Source organism: Ruditapes philippinarum, unplaced genomic scaffold, assembly GCF_026571515.1.
Source record: "Ruditapes philippinarum isolate M1 unplaced genomic scaffold, ASM2657151v2 ctg2_1_1_1_1, whole genome shotgun sequence".
Taxonomy (NCBI): domain Eukaryota; kingdom Metazoa; phylum Mollusca; class Bivalvia; order Venerida; family Veneridae; genus Ruditapes; species Ruditapes philippinarum.
Genome location: NW_026854799.1, coordinates 338,562 through 362,513, shown reverse-complemented (window position 1 = coordinate 362,513; position 23,952 = coordinate 338,562). Strand labels below are relative to the sequence as shown.

Sequence of the window (23,952 nt, the reverse complement as noted above, 5' to 3'; positions counted from 1 at the left end):
TCAAAACAGTAGCCACTAGAGTGTTCGCAAGATTTTTTTATTTTTAGCTGCTTTGACATTTTCCACCCGAGATGACCCTTGTTCGAACTCATCTGAGTAATTACATAGACAAACATCCTCACACAGTTTTATGATGATTGAGTAAAAAATGTGAACACTAGAGTGATCACCAGCAAATGCAGACGGACGAAGAATGACGTACAACAGACGACAGACATTCAACGACCCTAAAAGCTCACCCTGAGCTAGCACAGGTGTGCTAAAAAGGCTCTCAGTTTTTTTACACAAAGTATTTCTTAAACATAACCAACCAAACCTTAGTGAAATAATGCCTGAAAACATAATAAAACAAACTCTTAACTTGTAAATATACATGCAAAAATTAACTTTTTAAACATAACTAATAGAATATTAGAATAGAATATATAGCACATTAAATAATGGTGAATAGTGCTGACTGCACATTGTATGAAAAACTTCAAACTGTTGTATAAAAACTTCAAAATGTTGTATTAAACAAACACTTCCAACTGTTGTATAAGAACTTCAAAATGATGTTTACAAAAACTTCAAACTGTTGTATAAACTTCAAAATGTTGTATACAAAAACTTCAAACTGTTGTATGAAAATTTCAAAATTTTGTATACAAAAACTTCAAATTCTTCGCTTACCTAAGCGTAAATGTACATTAATAAAAGACAACCATAATCATATAAAATGTGGCATTAAGCCGAAATTGAACTGGATTGTTGGATTGTTTATGCTATAATTACATGTTAAACACTGAGAAATTACTTGTTTAAAATCACATCAGAAGTTTAAATGTTTTTCTTGTTAGTATTACATGTGAATTACGGGATTCATCTGTAAAATTTGGTAAATATTACTCACTTTTAATGAAATGTAATTAATATCTGCCTAAATGAAATTTTCTATGTTCTATTTTTATGGTTTATAGTGTCTGCAATTTATGTACATTTCAAAGTGTTGTAAATAAGAATATGTTAGTATAATCTAAAGCCAGTTTAATTTTGTCATTTATAAAATCAAATAAACAATGTAAATAATCTAAAATGTTAGTAGAATACAAACTTTTATTAACACATTAGAACAGTCAGGCTATAAACATTCACAACTTTAAAACAACTTTATTTCAAAAAGTAAGTAATATGTAAAACATTGATATCATTTGTTCAAAAATGATATGACAAATGACAACATAGCTATTTATAGAATGATAAAGGGCGTCATTTGATTTAAAACAAACATAATTTTTATCAAATATGAACACAATATCATACCATAAAATCTCGTAACTTTTGTAAATTTAAATCATAAATAATAGGAATTTTATCATCAAAATATAACACAATATTTCTAAAACTTTCTGCAACATTTTTAAAAATCTTTCATTTGCTTTGCGGTTTATGGCAATAATTCAAATAAGAGCTGTCGATAGGAGAGCACGCTCCCTTATTATCAGTTCTTGATGGGAAAATACTAGCCTGGATAATGTAATTTTTAAAGTTCCAATAGGGCCATAATTCGGTTAAAATTCATGTTAGAGTTATGGGCCTTAGATATTGATCACCTATTATGCTACCAAATAACTGTGAAGTTTCAACCCATTCTCTTCAGCAGTTAAAGAGATACTAGCTAACTTGCAAATTATTATTGACCATTATTATTTTAGACAAAAAAGGGACATTAATATGTAAAAAAGCAAATCAGAATTAAGGGACTTGTGCCAACCATGATAGATAATTACAGAGAACAAACATCTGAACCCATTTCCTTCAGTAGTTTTGGAGATACCAACTAGCACACAAAAACTTAACCAAAGTTTCACGCCGACACCTGGGCGGGTACAATAGCTCTCCCTTTTCAGTTCACCTGAGCACAACGTGGTGAGCTATTGTGATCCCCCAACCGCCCTTTGTGTGTCGTCAAACACAGTAACCAAACTTTACAGGAATGATAATAGGGTGGTAATCTGCCATAGTTGGTTCCGGTCTGAACCATAAGTAGGCCACGGAGGTAGAAAAGCTTCTTGTCTGAAAGTACGAGGTATGATCAAAAAGTTCTTGGCCCGATATACTTTTAGCCACTATACTGACATTTACACACGATGCGTTGATACCGATATGTTATTGAAGATGACTGACCGAGTTACACGCAGTTTTACACAGATTTAGTAACATAAAACACACTTTGATCAGTAGAGGAGTGTGTCATGTCATTAAGACCAAATGGAGAAAGTTTAAATCAGAGCCGTCATTAAGTACCCCTGTAAGAAAGGGATGCCCCCAAGAGAATCCATGAAGACTTCAGGGATCTACTTGGGAAGGAGTCCCCTTCCTATAGCACTGTGAAAAATGGGCTGCTGAATTTAAGAGGGACAAGGAGAACTGAACCAAAGCTTATACCAACTTATACCCCTTGCAATGCTTCGCAAGTCTCCCCTTCTGTTGTATATGCCCAGAACGTTCACAGCTTCGGCAGTTTCATCGTTGGTGACCTCTTTTGGCCGCCCACAATTCTCTCCTTGCCCCTCTTAAGTGCAATGTCGTTATGTAGATTCAGCTGTCATTTGTTAAGGTAGGTTAATGTGCCATTTGTTTAAGTAGATTCAGGTGCAATTTGTATAGGTAATTTAAGTTGCAATTTGTAAAGGTAGATTCAGGTGCCATTTGTAAATAAAGAATCAAGAGCCATTTTGTATAGGTAGATTAATGTGCTATTTGTATAGGTAGACTCAGGTGTCATTTCTATGGGCAGATTCAGATGTGATTTGTATGGGTAGATTCAGGTGCCATAATTATAGGTAGATTCAGGTGCCATAACTTTATGTTGATTCAGCTATCATTTGTTAAGGTAGGTTCAGGTGCCATTTGCAGGTAGACACAGGTGCCCTTTGTAATGGAAGATTCAGGTGCCATTTGTATAGGTAGATTCAGGTGCCATTTGAAAATGTAGGTTCAAGTGACATTTGTATAGGTAGAGTCAAATGCCATTTCTTTTGGTAGATTCAGGTGTCATTTGTAAAGGTAGGTTTAGGTGCCATTTGTTTATTACGATTCAGGTGCCATTTGTATAGGTAGGTTCAGTGGCCATTTGTATAAGTAGACCCAGGATGAACTTTATAGGTAGATTTAGGTGCAACTTGTATAGGTAGATCAGGTGCTATTTGTATAAGTAGATTCAGGTACCATTTGTAAAGGTAAATTCAGGTGCCATTAGCAAGTTACTATGAATATTTTTTTAACAGTTGTATACTGTGTATTCACTTAATTTCAAAGGTATGAAATTTCTTGGTTTTGTCGCAAAGTAAATTTTCAAGGGTTCTTCGTAAAGTCGTAGAATGTTTTTTTTAATGTAAATGCAAAAATATCTTACAGAAGACGAAATGAGATTTTGTTGGATGTAAAATTCGTGGATTGATCTATCTACGGAAACCTCGAAAATTAGTTCTCTACGAATAATGATGGTTTGCAGAAGTGTTTCACCAATATACCTGTGATGAAAGACAGAACGATGGTTCAGAGGTAAAAGGTAATAACTTCCATTTTCTAGATTTCGAGAAAAACGCAAAAGACATATATTTTAATACAACTTTATTTTCCGTTATACTTTTATAACAATTTTGATTCTCCCATATTTGTTGACTACATTAGATCATATTTTGTTAAGTTTACCTTGCTCGGTGCTGATAAAACACTGTAATTATAGTTTGTTTTAAAGTTCTAAGATCAAAACAATATCATTTTACTGAAGTAAAAGGTAATAAATGTACTTAGATCCTGTCAAGACAACAAGGTTGGGAGGTAAAAGGTGATAACTGCACTAACGACCTTTTACTTCTGAAGGTTCAACAATAAAAGTTCCAGATAAATTGTGGTAAAAGGTTATAAGTGCAGTTATAGCCTTGTACCTCTGAAAAGAATTTAGATGTTGCAGTTATTGTTACTGTTGCAAATTTATCAATTATGTCTTTACTTTGAAGAACGTTACGTAATGTCACATGCACAATAATACTCGTACACAAAACTCATTCATAGAAATATGAAGTATGTACCTGCTCAATATTTAGATTTTACAGAAATAAATTGATAACTAAAAAGTTAGGAAAATACGCAATAAAATCTTAGTTTACAAATTTTCATTTATTTAGAATTTTCTCTGGTAAATAATCAAACTGAAGTCAAACAGACCCAATATATCAGATATTAGTGACCCTTATCATAGTTAAGTAAATAAAGACTACTGTTTCATGTCACAAAATGTGAATGTTTGTCATTAATTATTCCATGACCTTCACTCATCTTCTTCACTCTCACTAAGATAAGGCACTGGAAGTTTGTCTCATAGTCTTAATGACTCATAGTATGATTCGTACTCCTTCGGAAATGTCCCAGAGGCAACAAGTGACATCAAATCAGCTTTTTTGCAGCAGATATTGGAAACATCTGTATAAAAATCTGGAAACAAAGTGATCCCTCGGAAGCATTAATCACAACAAAATTACATAAGAATTGCAGACTCGGTTTGATTGAGTCTGTACATGAGGGATAATGAATAAGTGCAACATCTCTCACGCCCGCTAGCACCGGCTTGAGCGGTACTCAATTCTCAACACTTAATAGTGCTGGCATCAATTATCCCGAAGGACCAGAAAAATATAACAACACTGAAGTGAAGTACGGGGCAACTTTTTACGGCTGCCACACGGCACTTGACACCTGCTGTTGTGAAGTATAAAGATCTGGAAACAAAGTGATCCCTCGGAAGAATTAATCACAACAAAATTACATTAGAATTGCAGACTCGGTTTGATTGAGTCTGTACATGAGGGATAATGAATAAGTGCAACATCTCTCACGACCCCCTAGCACCGGCTTGAGCGATACTCAATTCTCAACACTTAATAGTGTTAATAAGCCTTTCGTGGAGCCTTAAGAGACTTTTCTTTGCTTCTGCTCTTCTTCTGCATTAACCTAACTTCCTTAAACTCACTAACATCAAAACCATAGTTCACAAAAATACTGTATTCTTTGTCTTTACGAACATGAATCCATTTTATATTTAGCCAATTAACACGTTTTCCATCAACATCGATTTTCATTGAGCCAAAGGTTTGTTCTTTGTACAACTTGTAATCTAGTATGTCAGCGTATTTTATTGGAACGACAATATATTGTTGCTTCCGGCGTGCTAATGATATAACTGTTTCTCACTGAGATGGAACATGTACCTTTGAGAGGCTTTTTGCATGCTCGATAGATGCATGTTTGGAATCACCTTCCATTTCTGAATGGCCACTTTCGAAAAATTTGTGGTATATACACTTGATGTGAGGAATGTCTTGGACACAGTGAACTAAGCAACTTGCAAAAAAGTGATTTCGATTCTGTCTCCCACATGTATCACTATATAATGTCACTTCTGTTCGTGTGTAGTGTGTAGTGTGATTCAACAGTTGGAAAGCTTTCGATGTTTTTCTTTACAATGATCTGTGATATTGCGTGGTTTTATTTCCAGACACAGCTTTCCCTCTCTTGTCATTTCAAACATTTAACCCTGCCACTTGGTGCTTAACTACGTTTGCAACTGTTTTGGAACCGACATTGATAGTTTTTAGAGAGTTTTAAGAAAAAAGTATTTGCACACTCTAACCATTTTGCAGCCAATTTTGAAGAAAAACGAATTCGAAATAGTTTATTGTTTTGTTCTCTGTTTAGATACTGCTCTGGTTCTTTATTGGCAACATGGAAACAAATGAATTGCCTTTGATTTTTGTAATCACCCATTGACCAGTATGTACTAAATATTTGCAGCAATTAAATGATTAAATGTTAAGTAAACAATGAGCGTGAGAAATTTCTTGAGAAAAGAGATAACAGATATGGGCTGTGAACTGTATGAATGCAGTATTCTGTCAGAGGAAAAAGATGATAAAATCAATTATAACCTTTTCCCACTACATATTCTATACAATATGTGAAACAACAGGTAATAAGTACACTTAGAACCTTTAACCCCTACATAATTTGTAGAAAAGAAGTTGTTACAAAATACTTTTTAATGTTCTGCCCTTATAAGGATTGAATATTTCTATAATATTTTCGTCAGACATTAAGGACAATAAGTAAATTATATACAAGAGGGCCATGATAGCCCTATATCGCTCACCTTAAGGAATAGATCTTAAAAATATTTTTCTTTTTTAAAACAAGCAACAGTTTGAGGTTTATAAAATTCTTTAATGTCATTTTAAGGTTTGTGTCAAATGTAAAGTATTTTTGGCCAACATCAACAGGAATGCAAACAAGTGTATAGAAATACCTCTTTTTTCTTTTCTTTAAAGTATAGGTTGCTGTAGCGTGTTTACATCATGAATATTTAACAATGACATCATAATTAACAAGACGAAGTACAAATTTGGATAATACTTCAATAAAAATGGGTCAAAGACAAAAATGGCCGGGTTGCATTTGTATACCAAATAACATGACTCATGAGGCTGTGATGTTACAAACATTTTCTACCATTGACCATTAAAATGTCGAACATTTAAGTTTAACTTATTAACTAAGTCGATAAACATGAAGTGGATAAGCGATAGACCTGAACTTGGGACCACATGTTAATGCAGTCACAATACCAAATATCAAATATCAAGAGTCTGTGATATGTAGTTGCTGAGAAAACTGTTACGGAAATTTCCTTCCATTTACAATTAATGCTGAAAATTTAACTAAGTCAGCAAACGGGAAGTGGATGAGCCACATACCTGAACTCATATCCCATTGTATGTGACTACATGTTGATGCTGTATACCAAATATCAAGAGGCTGTGATGAGTAGATGCTGAGAAAATTGTTACGAAAAATTCCTACCATTGACCATTATTATGAATTTAACTAAGTCAGTAAACTTGATGTGGATGAGTGACAGACCTAAAATCGAATTCCATTGTATGGGACAATGTGTTAATGCTGTTTACTAAATATTATGAGGCTCTGATAAGTACTTGCTGAGAAAACTGTTGGACAAAAATGGCCCAATTCGCCTGCCTGGAATCAAGTCTCAATAAATGATGGTAAACAGTATTTTTTTTTGCAAATAATTATGTAAATTCTTTTTGAAAACCAGAACTATAGTCGTAACAGATATCCCATTAGTGTTTAAATATCAAAATATTTTTTGATAGTGTTTACTCAGGGGTATCATGTTGTAGACAGGTTCTAACTCCCAAGCATCTGTGGTTTATCATATAAGGACACCCCTTTCTACAAAAACTTCTTCCTGTTCACATGAGTGGCTCTATACACAGGTTTAATCGTAAGATTAAATCTTGTAAAATGTTATAAAAAAAAAACAACAACAAACAGCAGGGATCTCAGGAAGGTCAGAATTTCACGTGGCAGACTGTTTAGCCAAATTTTTCATGAGTCAAATCAGTATTTTCTTGTGTTATTTTTCTACATGAATCATTTTAATTTTCAAAAATTTCTGTTTGGGAAGTCATTTTGAGTAGATTTTCCAGTTTAAATTGATAACTATTGTAAGGTTAGGTAATTTTTAAATCATAGGCTTCTTGCTTAGTTAACAATATGATAAAGATAATTAAGTATTTCTAGCACCATGTATAATTACCATAATAATTGTTCCATTTTCACTTACATTTATTGAGGTCAATAACACATGTGTACATGTATAATTTTAGTAATCATATCACGGAAGGTGATATTTACATAAATACTGAATGTCATGCCTTAATACTTCACAAATAATTAACAAAATACCTGTTTCAACGAAGCACACCGATAATTGTATTCATCTTCGCTTCTTTGTTTTGAAATACGAGTTTATGTTACAAAATTTCTAAATTTCCTTGTGCAAGTCCGCCATTTTGTAAAACTTCCGGTTTAGTTTTGTTTATAGGTCAGATTGATACAGATGTTTTCTGAGGCAAAATTGTTGATTTGATTTGATTTGATATGCATTATTTGATGATTTGAACTGTATGTTTGTTCTCAGAATGAAATATTATGACATAATTCGTTCATCAGTAAGACCGGTGTACACATTTTCCCACAAACCGGAAGGATGTATTAAAGTAATATCCGTACTGTAAATTAAACTTTTATCTTAATCAGCTGATTTTTGTGAAAAAATACAACATTTTTTGTTCACTTACGTTTCTTTGTGCAATATCTTGCACAATAAAATGTTCAAATCAATGTCATAAACCGAAATATTTTACATTGTATTTCGGAAATGACACAGTCTCCTTTCTGATGGTGTTACGAAATTGATGGAAGAATCCATTATTGAATGGGGAAATCAACTTCACTGTAGCTCTCAAATTTGTGCTATTCTGATTGACTTTGTTTTGAATTAACATTCCCATTCAACAACATTTTCATGTTTCTAATGTTTGAATAGAAAAATCTTCATAACAATGTCTGTTGAGACAAAAAATACAAGATACACTATCTCAATTTATCCCTACAAAGACAGTCTATATATACTTGCAATAAAAAAAACCTTAAAACCCCAAAACAGAGACCAATTTTCAACTCTAGACCATAATTTGAATACACTTTGTAGAAACCAACAAGCTTATGCCTTGTGAGAAATATCTAAGCTCTAGCCCTTTCCATTTTGATGTATAATAACTTTTAAGTTTTTTCTTTTAGTTGCCATAGCAACCAGAGCATGGAATGGCATTCTTTGAACAATCTTGATAGAGCTTCATACAAAGAGTATTCCTGCCAAGTTTCATTAATATTGGCCAAGTGGTATTATAGAAGATGTCGTTTGAATAATATGTGGACGGACGCCGGACGAAGGACGCATTTGATTGGCCATCCTTAAAGCTCACCTGCACTATGTGCAAGGTGAGCTAAAAACATAAAAAAGTCATTTTCGGCAATAATGGCAGTTATTATCTTTTACCTTTGAAACCTCGAGAAGGCACTTGCTATTTGACACCCATTTAAGGAGAATGAAACAAAACTCTACCATCAACCTCACCTGAAATGAAATAACATGTTATGTCGGTTTCTTTCCTCAAACTTTAGCCCTTTTTAAAACCTTTTTTTTTAATTTTACATTTATGAACCAAAAAGATCCCTGTAACTTTTTGTTTTATTTATAAGGAAAACAAACTTTGATATAGCATTATTAGCTTTTGTGATAACAATTTGTCTGGCGTCCGTCGTCTGTCAGTGCGTCCGTCATCAACTTTTTATACAAACGACTTCTTCACAGAAACCACTTGGTCAACCTTGATAAAATTATATTCGTAGCATAAAGCTGTACTAAAATTTTTAAATGGTTCCACTCAGTTGAACATTTAGGTAAGGAGGGCTAAAATATATTTTTGGAATCAAATCTTTAAAAATCTTCTTCTCTGAAAGTGCAAGGCATCAAGCTAAAATATTTTGTGTGTAACATCATCTCATGAAGCTCTATAAAAATTGTTCAAATTACAGCTCTGGTGTCAATATTAGCCCCGCCCTGGAGTATATATATAATATTTTTTTTTAAAAATCTTCTGCCCTGAACGTGCAAGGTCTAGAGCTTAGATATTTTTTGTAGCATCATCTGATGAAACTCTATAGAAAATTTTCAAATTATAGTCCTTGGGTTTAAATTGGCCTCGCCCTGGTGGTCTTTGACTTTTATTATGTACATATATTAAAAACTTTAAAAAATCTTCTGCTATGAAAGTTCACGGGCTAAAGCTTAGATATATTTTTTGTGTTGCATCATCTATGAAACTCTACAAAAATTGTTCAAATTATAGTCCTTGGGTTTAAATTGGCCTCGCCCTGGTGGTCTTTGACTTTTATTATGTACATATATTAAAAACTTTAAAAAATCTGCTGCTATGAAAGTTCACGGGCTAAAGCTTAGATATATTTTTTGTGTTGCATCATCTATGAAACTCTACAAAAATTGTTCAAATTATAGCCCTAGGGTCAAAAGTGGCCTTGCCCTAGGGGTAATTGATTTTTTATATGTATATAGTAAAAAACATAAAAAATCAACTTTTCTGTTTTACAAAGGCTAAAGGTTAGATATTAGCCATGAATCATTGTGTAATAGACATCTACCAAATGGTTCAAATTATAGCCCTGGGGTCAAATTTTGCATCGCACCGGGGGTCATGGATTTTAATTATGTACATATAGTAAACACTTAAAGAAACTCCTTCTATGAAAGTGCAAGACCTAAAGCTGGTATCTAGGGAAATTATATATCCAAGAATATAATGTCTAAACCTAAGATATTTGGTATGTTGCATAACACCACAGTTACTTAAACAGTAAAATGAAATCATATTCTATTTGGGTAAATAACATTCAGCATAAGATTTTGGACATGATTGCATCATAGTATTAATCTTTCTGCAGGGTCAGTTGTAGGTAAGTGTAGAGAATTCTTCAGGAAAATTAGAATAAGGCATAAAGAAAGATTACATTTGTTTCTTGTACCTTACTTACAAAGATGAGTTTGTATGCTCAAATTTTTATATTGAATTTTGTGAAAATTGTCATATTTTTTTCATTTTGAACCTGATATCTGTTTCATATACGTAATTGAATTTTGATACCAGTTAAGCTTTTAATGATATTTTTGAAATCATTTAACCTACTTCCTTGTGTTTTGGTGTACCAGGAATGGCAAATTTAATTTTGATATCAATTGACCTACTTTTGATATTATTGATATAAATTGACCTAGTTTCTCGTTTTTGATGTACAAACTATAAATTTTGACTAGGGATGTAATTACTGATGCTTAATCGAATTTTGATATCAGCTCACTTAATTTTTATATTTTTCATATCGCTTGACTTACTTTTTTTATGTATAAACTTGAAATTTGGACCTTTGGTGTAATTTGTGATGCCAAATTGAATTTTGATATCAGCTGACGTACTTTTATTGATACCATTTGGCCTTCTTTCTTGTTTTTTGACATACAGACAAAATATGGACCAGGGGTGTAATTTTTCATGCCAAATTGAATTTTGATATCAGCTGATCTACTTTTGATATAATTGAGAGTATTTGATCTACTTTCTTGCTTTTTTTTGACCTACAGACATGGATTTTTTACCAAGGGTGAAATAGGTGATGCCGAATTGAATTTTGATATTATCTGACCTGATTTTGATATTTTTGATATCATTTGCTCTTCCCCTTTGATTTTTTGACATACAGATTACAAAGTTGGAATAGGGATGTAATTTCTGTACCAACTTGATTTTTGATATCAGCTGAGCTACTTGTGATAATTTTGATATGGCTTGACCTTCTTTCCTGTTTTATGACATACATACTTGAATTTTTGACCAGGGTGTAATTTCTGATGCTGACCTACTTTTAGTATTTGCATTCTTAGGTAGTCTTTTATCAAATTTTGCTCATATTAATTTAATTGATTCCTATAAGGGGTCACTAGAGCTAAAAATTAAAAAAAACTGTAGACTTCTACAGAACTAATTGATATTTGATCACCAGACTTTGTCTCTAGCATTTTTGGGAAGTCTTTTATCAAGTGTGTCAATAATAAATTGATTGCCCATTTTTGAGGGGCCGTTAAACCTCTTTAAACGTCTCCTACAGAACTAATTGATTTTCTTTCTTGCTTTTTTCATACAGACTTGGCACTAGGGGTGTCATTTTTGATGCCAAGTTGATTTTTGTTATCTGCTTACATACTTCTGATATTTTTGATACCACGTGACTTACTTTCTTGTTATATGACGTACATACTTTAAATTTGGACCAGGGGTGTAATTTCTGATGGTGTATTGAATTTTGATATCAGCTGACCTACTTTTGTTATTTTTGATATAGTTTGACCTACATCTTGTTTTTTGACATTTATACTTGAAATTTGGAAAAGGGGTGTAATTTCTGATGGTGAATTGAATTATGATAGCAATTGACTAACGTTTTATATTTTTGATATAATTTGACCTACTTGCTTGCTTTTTGACATACAGACATGAAATTTTGACAAGGGGTGTTATTACTGATGCTGAATTGAATTTTTATGCAGCTGACATACTTTTGATATATTTATATCATTTGATTTGATATCTTGCTTTTTTGATTTATAGGCTTGAAATTTGGACCAAGGGTGTAATTTTTTATGGTGATTTACTTTATGTTTATGCGATATCATTTGACCTTATTTCTTGATTTTTGATGTATAGGCTTGAAATTTGGACCAAGAGTGTATTTATTCATGCTGAATTGAATTTTCTAACAGCTGACCTATTTTTGACATTTTGGAAAACATTTGCCCTATTTCTTCATTTTTGACATACAGACTTAAAATTTGGACCAGGGGTGCAATTACTGATCTGGATTGAATTTTGACAGCAGCCGACCTACTTTATATTTTTTGATACCATTTGACCTTCTTTCTTCCTTTTAGACGTACATACATGAAATTTGTACCAGGGGTGTAATACATGTATCTTATGCTGAATTGAATTTCACATCAGCTGACATAATTTTGATATTTTTGATATCATTTGACCTTTTTCCTTGTTTTTGACATACAGACTTGAAATTTGGATTGGTCAGGATGCTTGTCTATGTAATTGCACGGATGAATTTGAACACGTGTCATCTCGGATGAAAAACTAGGTTACAGGAGCTAAACATAGAAAAAGTCTTGTTAACACTCTAGTGGCTTTTGTTTTGATCCCAATGTCCTGGAATTTAGTCAGAAAAATTGTTTTAATATTTTCTAGGTCCAGTTTAAATATGGGTCACCTGGGGTCAAAAATTAGGTCACAAAGCCCAAATATAGAAAAACCTTGTTAACAATCTAAAGGCTGGTTTTATCCAAATATCCTGGAAATAGGTAAGAAAGTATGTTTTGATGATTTGATAAACTAGTCATACAGCCCAGATATGGAAAAACATTGCCAACACTCTAGAGGCTTTTTTTAACCAAATATCATTGAAATTGGTCAATAAGGTTGTTATGGTGATTTCTAGGTCAAGTTGGAATAAAGTGTACCTTGCGTCAAAGACTAGGTCACACAGCTTAAATATTGGAAAAACCTTTTGACACTTTAGGGACTACTTTTCTTGTAAACAAATTCTGGAAATTCGCAGAAAGTTGTTATGATGTTTTCCAGGTCAATTTCTAAAATGGACCACTTGTTCAGAAACCTCAGAATGTTACAGACAAAGTTTTGTGATCATCCATCAATTAGTTCTGTAGAAATAGACGTTGAAAGGTTTTCCTATTTTAGCTCTAGAGACCCGTAAAAGAGGCCAATCAAAGTAATATGAGCAAACTTGATAAAAGACTACCTAAGAATGCTACAGACCTAGTTTTGTGATCATCCATCAATTAGTTCTGTAGAAATAGACGATTAAAGGTATTTCTATTTACAGATTTAGTGGCCCCGTAAAAGGGATCAATCAAATTAATATGAGCAAACTTGATAAAATACTATCTAAAAATGCTACATACAAAGTTTGGAAATCATCCATCAATAATTTCAGTAGAAAATGATGTTCAAAGGGTTTTTGTATTTTTAGCGTTAGCGGCCCCTAAAATGTGCAAATAAAATAAATATGAGCAAACCTGATAAAAGACTACCTAAGAATGCTGCAGACAAAATTTTTGGATCATCTATCAAAATTTCAGTAGGAAATGATATTCAAAGTTTTCTCTATTTTTAGCTTTAGCGACCCATAAAGGGACCAATGAAATTAATATGAACAAACTTGATATAAGACTACCCAACAATGCTACAGACAAAATTTGGTGATCATCCATCAATGAGTTTTGTAGAAATAGACGTTTAAAAGTATTTCTATTGTTAGCTTTAGCGTCCCCTAGAAGGGGCCAATCAAATTAATATAAGCAAACTTGATAAAAGACTACCCAAGAATGCTACAGACAAGGTTTGGTGATCATCCAACAATTAGTTCTGTAGAAATAGACGTTGAAAGGTTTTCCTATTTTAGCTCTAATGACCCGTTTAAGAGGCCAATCAAAGTAATATGAGCAAACTTGATAAAAGACTATCTAAGAATGCTACAGACCTAGTTTTGTGATCATCCATCAATTAGTTCTGTAGCAATAGACGTTTAAAAGTTTTCCAATTTTAGCTCTAGAGACCGTAAAAGGGGCCAACCAAATTAATATGAGGAAACTTGATAAAAGACTACCTAAGAATGCAACAGGCCAATCAAATTCATAAGAGTAAACTTGATATCATCGTCGGATACCCACGGCCGAACCATTAACATTTCAGCCGTGGGATTTTTTGCCGATATTCAGTCGATTAGAGGTGTGTCAAAGGCAACTGTTTCATTGGCTGCCTCACGATTTCATGAGGCGATTAAAACCAATCAAAACGCTCGTTCTGTACGACGTTCGGTATTCCAAACAATATTGCGACAACCATAGACGACGTGAAAAGTTCAACATCGTATAATTAAACGATTTCAAACAAGAAAGTATAGATTATGTACTTTTACAGCGTGATGTTTTCTTTTCTGATTAATATCTGCTTGCAGAAGAACTGGTTTGGCGATAGTTTTTGCCATTGATTTTAGCAAGACACAGGCAACAGTTTTTAACCATTGGCGCTGCCATTTTATTTCTTATTGTTTTTTACCTCCGCTGTTGAAGAATATAGATTTGTTAAACGCGATGTCATTGGTAGATATTTTACGCACCTGTTGCTGTATATCGACGCAAATTCGATTCATTTTACCCACGGTTGATCGCATGTTATGTGACATGTTTATCAATCGTGGGTATCCGACGATGACTTGATATAAGACAGCACAAAAATGCTACAGACAAAGTTTTGTGATCATCCATCAATTAGTTCTGTAGAAATAAACGTTTAAAGGTTTTCCAATTTTAGCTCTAGAGACCCGTAAAAGGGGCCAATCAAATTAATATGAGCAAACCTGATACAAGTCTACCTAAGAATGCTACAGACATAGTTTTGTGATCATCCATCAATTAGTTCTGTAGAAATAGATGTTTCAAGGTTTTCTATTTTTAGCTCTAGAGACCCATAATGGGGCCAGTCAAATTAATATAAGAAAACTTGATAACTGACTACCCAAGAATGTCACAGACAAAGTTTGGTGATCATTCATCAAATAGTTCTGTAGAAATAGATGTTTCAATGTTTTTCTATTGTTAGCTTTAGCGGCCTCTAAGAAGGGCCAATGAAATCAATATGAGCAAAGTTGATAAAAGACTACCCAAGAATGCAACATACAAGGTTTTGTGATCATCCATCAATTAGTTCTGTAGAAGAAGACGTTAAAAGGTTTTAATATTTTTAGCCCTAGATACCCCTAAAAGGAGCCAATCGAATTAATATGAGCAAACTTGATAAAAAACTACCTAAGAATGCTACAGACAAAGTTTTGTGATCATCCATCAATTAGTTCTGTAGAAATAGACGTTTAAAGGTATATTTTATTTATAGCTTTAGTGGCCCCGTAATAGGGATCAATCAAATTAATATGAGCAAACTTGATAAAATACTATCTAAGAATGCTACATACAAAGTTTGGAAATCATCCATCAATAATTTCAGTAGAAAATGATGTTCAAAGGTTTTTTTTGTATTTTTAGCTTTAGCGGCCCCTAAAAGGGGCAAATCATATAAATATGAGCAAACCTGATAAAAGACTACCTAAGAATGCTGCAGACAAAATTTTGGGATCATCTATCAAAATTTTAGTAGGAAATGATGTTCAAAGGTTTCTGTATTTTTAACTTTAGCGACCCATAAAGGGGACCAATCAAACTAATATGAACAAACTTGATATAAGACTACCCGACAATGCTACAGGTAAAATTTGGTGATCATCCATCAATGAGTTTTGTAGAAATAGACGTTTAAAAGTATTTCTATTGTTAGCTTTAGCGGCCCCTAGAAGGGGCCAATCAAATTAATATAAGCAAACTTAATAAAAGACTACCCAAGAATGCTACAGACAAGGTTTGGTGATCATCCATCAATTAGTTCTGTCGAAATAGACGTTGAAAGGTTTTCCTATTTTAGCTCTAGAGACCCGTAAATAGGCCAATCAAAGTAATATGAGCACAGACAAAGTTTTGTGATCATCCATCAATTATTTCTGTAGAAATAGACGTTTCAAGGTTTTCTTTTTTAGCTCTAGAGACCCATAAATGGGGCCAGTCAGATTAATATGAGAAAACTTGATAACTGACTACCTACGAATGCCACACACAAAGTTTGGTGATTATTTTTATCAAATGTAAAATGTAAATGATATTAATATGCAAACTTATATAACAAAAGAAGAAACGAGATTTCGTTGGATATAAAATTCATGGATTGACCTATCAACGGAAACCACGAAAACTAGTTCCCTACGAATAATGATGGTTTGCAGTAGTGTTTCACCAATATACCTGTTATGACACTTGCTATTTGACGCTTACCCTTTTGAGGAGCTCTACCATCAACCTCGTCTGAAAAGAAATAATATGTTATGTCAGTGTTTTTCCTTCACAACATCGGTACAAAATTAATCCCTTTATTTCTTTATTTTTTTTAAAACACCCCTTATTGTAGAAAAAGCGAGTCTCCTGCTCAAATTGGGAGAGTTCACATTTATGCATGTACACTTATGTGGAAAACATTTCAGCATGAGTTATTTCCCTTTTAATATTAATCTATAATTTGAAGAAATACTATGGCCTGGGGCATTTTAGCTTTAATGGCCCCCTAGTAGGGATCAATCAAATTAATATGAGCAAACTTGATAAAAGACTACCTAAGAATGCTACATACAAAGTTTGGTAATCATCCATCAATAATTTCAGTAGGAAATGATGTTCAAAGGTTTTTTCTATTTTTAGCTTAAGCGGCCCCTTAAAGGGGCAAGTCAAATAAATAGGAGCAAACCTCATAAAAGACTACCCAAGAATGCCGGAGACAAAATTTGGGGATCATCTATCAATAATTTTAGTGGGAAATGATGTTCAAATGTTTTTCTTTTTTTAGCTTTCGCGACCTCTTAAAAGTGCAAATCGAATTAATATGAGCAAACTTGATAAAAGACAACCTAAGAATGCTACAATCAAAGTTTGGTGACCATCCATCAATTAGTTCTGTAGAAATAGACGTTTAAATGCATTTCTATTGTTAGCTTTGGCGGCTTCTAAAAGGGGCCAAGCAAATTAATATGAGTAAACTTGATAAAAGACTACCTAAGAATGCTACAGACAAAGTTTTGTGATCATCCATCAATTAGTCCTGTAGAAATAGACGTTTAAATGTATTTCTATTTTTAGCTTTAGGTGCCCCTGAAAGGGGCCAATCAAATTAATATGACCAAACCTGATATAAGACTCCCAAGAATGCTACAAAGTTTTGTGATCATCCATCAATTAGTTCTGTACAAATAGACGTTTAAAGGTTTTCTATTTTTAGATCTATAGACCCCTAAAAGGGGCCAGTCAAATTAATATGAGAAAACTTGATAAAAGACTACCTAAGAATGCTACAGACAAAGTTTTGTGATTATTTTTATCAAATATAAAATGTAAATGAAGTTAATATGCAAACTTATCTGACAAAAGACGAAACGAGATTTCGTTGGATATAAAATTCATGGATTGACCTATCAACGGAAACCACGAAAATAAGTTCCCTACGAATAATGATGGTTTGCAGTAGTGTTTCACCAATATACCTGTGATGATAGACAGAAGACACTTGCTATTTGACGCTTACCCTTTTGAGGAGCTCTACCATCAACCTTGTCTGAAAAGAAATAATATATTATGTCAGTGTTTTTCCTTCACAACATCTGTACAAAATTAATCCCATTCGAAAGTCTTTTCTTTTAGAATTTTACTTGTAGCGGTTTGTTGTTAATGTTCCTTTGGAACAGAAAATGTAATATTTATGAGGAAAACAAATTGTGACATACCATTATATTTTTATAAAGGTATAGAATTTGTGCGACTGAAAAAAACTTGTAAGAAGCACACTTTTCTGATAGTGCTTATTGTTTTAAAAAAAATTGTATAAGTAGATTCAGGTTCCATTGCATGAGTAGGTTCAGGTTCTATTTGTATAGATAGGTTCTATTTGTACAGTTAGATTCAAATCACTTTATTGAAGCTTTTTAGCAATATTTACCTCAGAGAAAAAAAAACAAGAGGGCCATGATGACCCTGAATCGCTCACCAGAAACAACTGTTTTTCAGTGATTATAGAAATATTTTTTCAAATAAACTTGTAGAAAGACAAGTCAAGGTCAACTTCAACTTGCCTCTCTAGTTATAAGGTTTCCCGACATTGATATATAATCTTTATAGTAAAAATGATTGGAACCAAGTTTGGTGATCATCCATCCATTAATTTGTGATACAATTTGCATATGACTGTCTTTCAAACATGTGATCTTTCTCTTGTTTTTTTACTTATTTTAAAAATGAGATAATTACATAATCTCAGTATTTAGATATACATGTATACTGTTTGTCAGGATGACACCACCGGTCAATATTTATTTAAGATAACATAGGTATACTAGTCAACTCAACCAGAAAGTGAACATTTCAGGTTAATTATCTTACTCTCTAATAGAAATGGGAAAATTGTAATTTTAACTACATAGAGAAAAAAGCAAAAGGTGTTTTGATGAAATGTATTCAGTGAACAATAAAACAACTAAACATACATCGTAAGAAAGTGATCTTATATGAACAGTGCAAAGTTACTTTCAACAAGTGATAACCATGTTTGCAAAATGTAATTCTGAATAGAAATAATTGAAACTGATACCAAAATAGCACAAAAAACAAAAAATAACAAATTCGACAAAAACTGAAATGATTTTTAACAGGAAACTAATATTTTAAAATGAAAAAGAGGCGGATTTTTTTTAATTTTTTAAAACACCCCTAATTCTAAGAATAATATTTAAAAACTTGACAGGAGCGAGTCTCCTGCTCAAATTGGGAGTGTTCACATTTATGCATGTACACTTATGTGGAAAACATTTCAACATGACTTGTTTCCTTTTATTATTAAACTATAATTTGAAGAAATGCCATGGCATGGGGCATTATAGCTTAAGTGGCCCCCTAGTAGGGATCAATCAAATTGATAAGAGCAAACTTGATAAAAGACTGTATAAGAATGCTACATACAAAGTTTGGTAATCATCCATTAATAATTTCAGTAGAAAAAATGTTCAAAGTTTTTTTCTATTTTTAGCTTAAGCGGTCCCTTAAAGGGGCAAGTCAAATAAATTTGAGCAAACCTGATAAAAGACTACCAAAGAATGCCGCAGACAAAATTTGGGGATCATCCATCAATAATTTCAGTAGGAAATGATGTTCAAAGGTTTTTTTCTATTTTTAGCTTAAGCGGCCCCTTCAAGTGGCTAGTCAAAAAAATATGAGTAAATCTGATAAAAGACTACCAAAGAATGCCGCAGAAAAAAAATTTGGGGATCATCCATCAATAATTTCAGTAGGAAATGATGTTCAAAGGTTTTTCTAATTTAAGCTTTGGCAGCCTCTGAAAGGGGCCAGTCGAATTAATATGAGCAGACTTGATAAACGACTTCCTAAGAATGCTACAGACAATGTGTGGTGATCATCCGTCAATTAGTTCTGTAGAAATAGACGTTTAAAAGTTTTACTATTGTTAGCTTTAGCGTTTTCTAAAAGGGGCCAATCAAATTAATATGAGCAGACTTGATAAAAGACAACCTAAGAATGCTACAGACAATGTTTGGTGATAATCCGTCAATTAATTCTGTAGCAATAGACGTTTAAAGGTTTTACTATTGTTAGCTTTAGCGTTTTCTAAAAGGGGCCAATCAAATTAATATGAGCAAACTTGATAGAAGACAACATAAGAATGCTACAGACAAAGTTTTGTGATCATCCATCAATTAGTCCTGTAGAAAAAGACGTTTAAAGGTATTTCTATTTTTAGCTTTAGTTGCCCCTGAAAGGGGCCAATCAAATTAATATGACCAAACCTGATATAAGACTCCCAAGAATGCTACAAAGTTTTGTGATCATCCATCAATTAGTTCTGTAGAAATAGACGTTTAAAGGTATTTCTATTTTTAGCTCTAGAGACCCCTAAAAGGGGCAAGTCAAATTAATATGAGAAAACTTGATAAAAGACTACCTAAGAATGTTTCAGACAAAGTTAAGTGATTATTTTTATCAAATGTAAAATGTAAATGATGTTAATATTCAAACTTATCTTACAAAAGACGAAATGAGATTTCGTTGGATATAAAACTAATGGATTGACTTATCAACGGAAACCACGAAAATTAGTCCCCTACGAATAATGATGTTTTGCAGTTGTGTTTCACCAATATACCTGTGATAAAAGACAGAAGACACTTGCTATTTGACGCTTACCCTTTTGAGGAGCTCTACCATCAACCTCGTCTGAAAAGAAATAATATGTTATGTCAGTGTTTTTCCTTCACAACATCGGTACAAAATTAATCCCATTCGAAAGTCTTTTCTTTACGTTTTACTTGTAGCGTTTTGTTGTTAATGTTTCTTTGGAACAGAAAATGTAATATTAATGAGGAAAACAAACTGTGAAATACCATTTTATTTTTATAAAGGTATATAATTTGTGCGACTGAAAAAAACTTGTAAAAAGCACACTTTTCTGATAGAGGTTATTGTTTTAAAAAATTGTATAAGTAGTTTCAGGTTCCATTACATGAGTAGGTTCAGGTTCTATTTGTATAGGTAGGTTCTATTTGTACAGGTAGATTCAAATCACTTTATTGTAGCTTTTTAGCAATATTTATCTCAGAGAAAAAAAACAACAAGAGGGCCATGATGGCCCTGAACCGCTCACCAGAAACAACTGTTTTTCAGTGATTATAGAAATATTTTTTTTTTAAATAAACCTGTAGAAAGACAAGTCGTCAAGGTCAACTTCAACTTGCCTATCGAGTTATAAGGTTTCCCGACACTGATATATATTCTTTATGGTAAAAATGATTGGAACCAAGTTTGGTGATCATCTATCCATTAATTTGTGATAAAATTTGCCTATTACTGTCTATCAAAATTGTGATCTTTCTGGGTTTTTTTTACTTATTTTAAAAATGAGATAATTACATAATCTCAGTATTTAGATATACATGTATACTGTTTGTCAGGATGACATCAGCTGTCAATATTAATTTGAGATAACATAGGTATACTAGTCAACTCAACCAGAAAGTGAACATTTCAGGTTAATTATCTTACTCTCTAATAGAAATGGGACAAATTGTAATTTCATCCAACACATAAACTCCCTTAAAGGGCCCCACAGATTACAGACGCAGCGATCAGCGATGTGGAGTGGTCATAACGAGGCATTAGCGATAACGGAGTGGACGGAAAATTCTTAGATTAAAATAATTAACTGCTACCATTAATTTTATATTAAATTAAACAAAGTTCTTCAATAATTTTGTTTTAAGTCAAGTTATTAAGTGTTAATCATTGGATATTAAACATGAGTGAACCTGATGAGGTATGTCATGATATTAATATATCTTATATATATATAAAATATATATATTTATTTATTTCTTTTATTTATTTGCTTTTATGTTTATAATTGTTAAAACTTATATTACTATGTAATATAAAAGGAACACTGCAAAATTCAAATGTGCAAAATAATCATAGTATCATCTACGGATGTTCCTTAAAAATTTAACCACTACACGATGGATCTACATCGTTCTTTCATATTTAAGATAGATAAAATGTATATCACATTTTCTATTCTAATTTAGAAAAATGAAGTAAGACATCAAACATCTTTTAATGATGGATAAGCGTTTTATGCTAAAATTGAAATGGATACCACATTTCTTTATTTGTTATGTATTAAGTATGAGATATAACATACGTAATTGCTCATTTTTTCCTGAGCCTTCATCAACCCGAAAATTCCTAGCGGGCATTTTATCTTACAGACAAACTTGGCAGAGCGCCAGGGCGGAAATGACGAGGTCATTGAAGATGCGCATGAGCATCATAACATATTTTCTCGTTAGCCGCCATGGGGAACCAGACGATATCATCTAATGGAGGTGATCAGATTTCGGAGATCACGGAATCTATAAAGATAATGCACGAATCAATGGAATTTATGAAACACGAAAATTGTTTCATTAAAAAACAAGAGGAAAACGGAAAATGGCGAAACTTCATCTAAACGCATAAAACTGATGGAGGCAGAAAATGGCGCATCCGGTTCCGAAGATTCGGACAGTGATGACGCAATAGCCTCATTTTTAGCTGACCAGAATGAGGCAACCCAAGGGAGCATCAACGAGAGCGAATGGGCTGAGATATCTGATTTTTTTGAAGAAAATCTTGAAACGGAGAGGAAATTCTGCCAGATTTGGCAACATTGGCAAATTCGGTTTTAAGAGCGAAACCTAAGGATGACAAAGTCGCCAGCTTGAAAATAAAGCATAAAAGACCAAATAATGTGGAAAATCTACAAGTCACAAAGGTAGATGAACAATTATGGCGACAGTTTAAGACGAGAAACCAAAAACATTTGATTATGCAATGCAGAAAAACCAATTTACATTATGCCATGCACTTGTTCCCACACTAAAACTAATGCAAAATCTTAAAGAGAAAGGACCTGCATCAGAGGCACGAGATCTTGCAGCCGATACATTCAAAATATTAGCGTACGGAATTAATCAATCCAAACGATGCGCGAAGGGAAAAAAATCAAAAAAAAGATCTTCTGCCATCATACAAACCATTGTGTAATCAACCTTCATCAGCAACCAAACTTTTTGGGGACAAACTTCAAGAAGAAATAAAACATCTTAAAGAAACAAAAACTAATCTTACATCTACCAGGCAACCTTTTTATCGAAAAAGGGAGGGGGTTCAACAACTACAACCAACACCAGAGTATCCAAAGCACACCGGCCTTCCCTCCACGAAACAACAAACTAGCTTGGAATACAACACAGCATCGCCAACTAAATCAACCAAAGAAGGGGAAAATGGGGAGAAAATAATAAATGTAAGTACAAATATAAATATAAGTGTCCAAAACACAACAGAAAATTTTCATGCCGGTAAGACAGCTGATAATATTAGCATATGGAAAACCATTACAACTGACAAGTGGATTTTAAATAACATTAGAGGTTGTTCAGTTGAATTAAATGAAATTCCAAAGCAAAACATAATTCCTAAACCTATTAATTTTACTAAAGAGGAAAAAAGAAAGATTGAGAACGAACTTAATAGATTTTTAAACATTGGAGTTATAGAGAAAGTGGAAGATAATTTAGATAATGAATTCATATCAAACATTTTTATAAGACCTAAAAAAGATGATCGTGTACGAATAATTTTGAACCTAAAACAGTTTAATGAGTTATATATAGAAAAACATCACTTTAAAATGGAATCCCTTAAATCTGCAATTAACGCTATGAGAAAAGATTATTTTATGGCCTCAGTTGACCTAGCAGATGCTTTCTACTCCATAACCATTAGAGAACAGGACCGGCGTTATTTCCGATTCTACTTCAATGATATAAAATATCAATTTACAGCATTAGTTATGGGGTATTCATCCAGCCCTCGAATTTTCACAAAGATACTGAAACCTGTGTTCGCTTATCTTAGGTCATTAGGTCATGTTAGTGTTTATTTCATTGATGATTCTTGGCTAGTAGGAGATTCTTATCAGTCATGTATGCGTAATGTGAACGAAACTGTGCACTTAATGGATAAACTCGGATTAACGGTAAATCAGAAAAAGTCTTTTTAGGCTTCGTACTGTGTTCTGAATCCACGACAGTTAAACTAACATTTGAAAAGGGGGAAGATATAATTAACCTTTGTTCGAA

General features: G+C 32.9%; 1 protein-coding gene across 1 annotated transcript in view; it reads right to left on the bottom strand.

The window, feature by feature from the left end:
* Positions 1 to 23,952, bottom strand: part of LOC132741102 (receptor tyrosine-protein kinase erbB-3-like) — an 82,742-nt gene that overhangs the window by 3,810 nt on the left and 54,980 nt on the right. The window contains exons 14-17 of the mRNA XM_060729197.1: positions 20,459 to 20,488; positions 17,793 to 17,822; positions 16,496 to 16,525; positions 8,963 to 9,040 (exon numbers count right to left, since the gene is read on the bottom strand). Coding sequence (XP_060585180.1) covers positions 9,003 to 9,040; positions 16,496 to 16,525; positions 17,793 to 17,822; positions 20,459 to 20,488 — 128 coding nt within the window. The 3' untranslated portion in view covers positions 8,963 to 9,002. The remainder of the gene's footprint in view (positions 1 to 8,962; positions 9,041 to 16,495; positions 16,526 to 17,792; positions 17,823 to 20,458; positions 20,489 to 23,952) is intronic.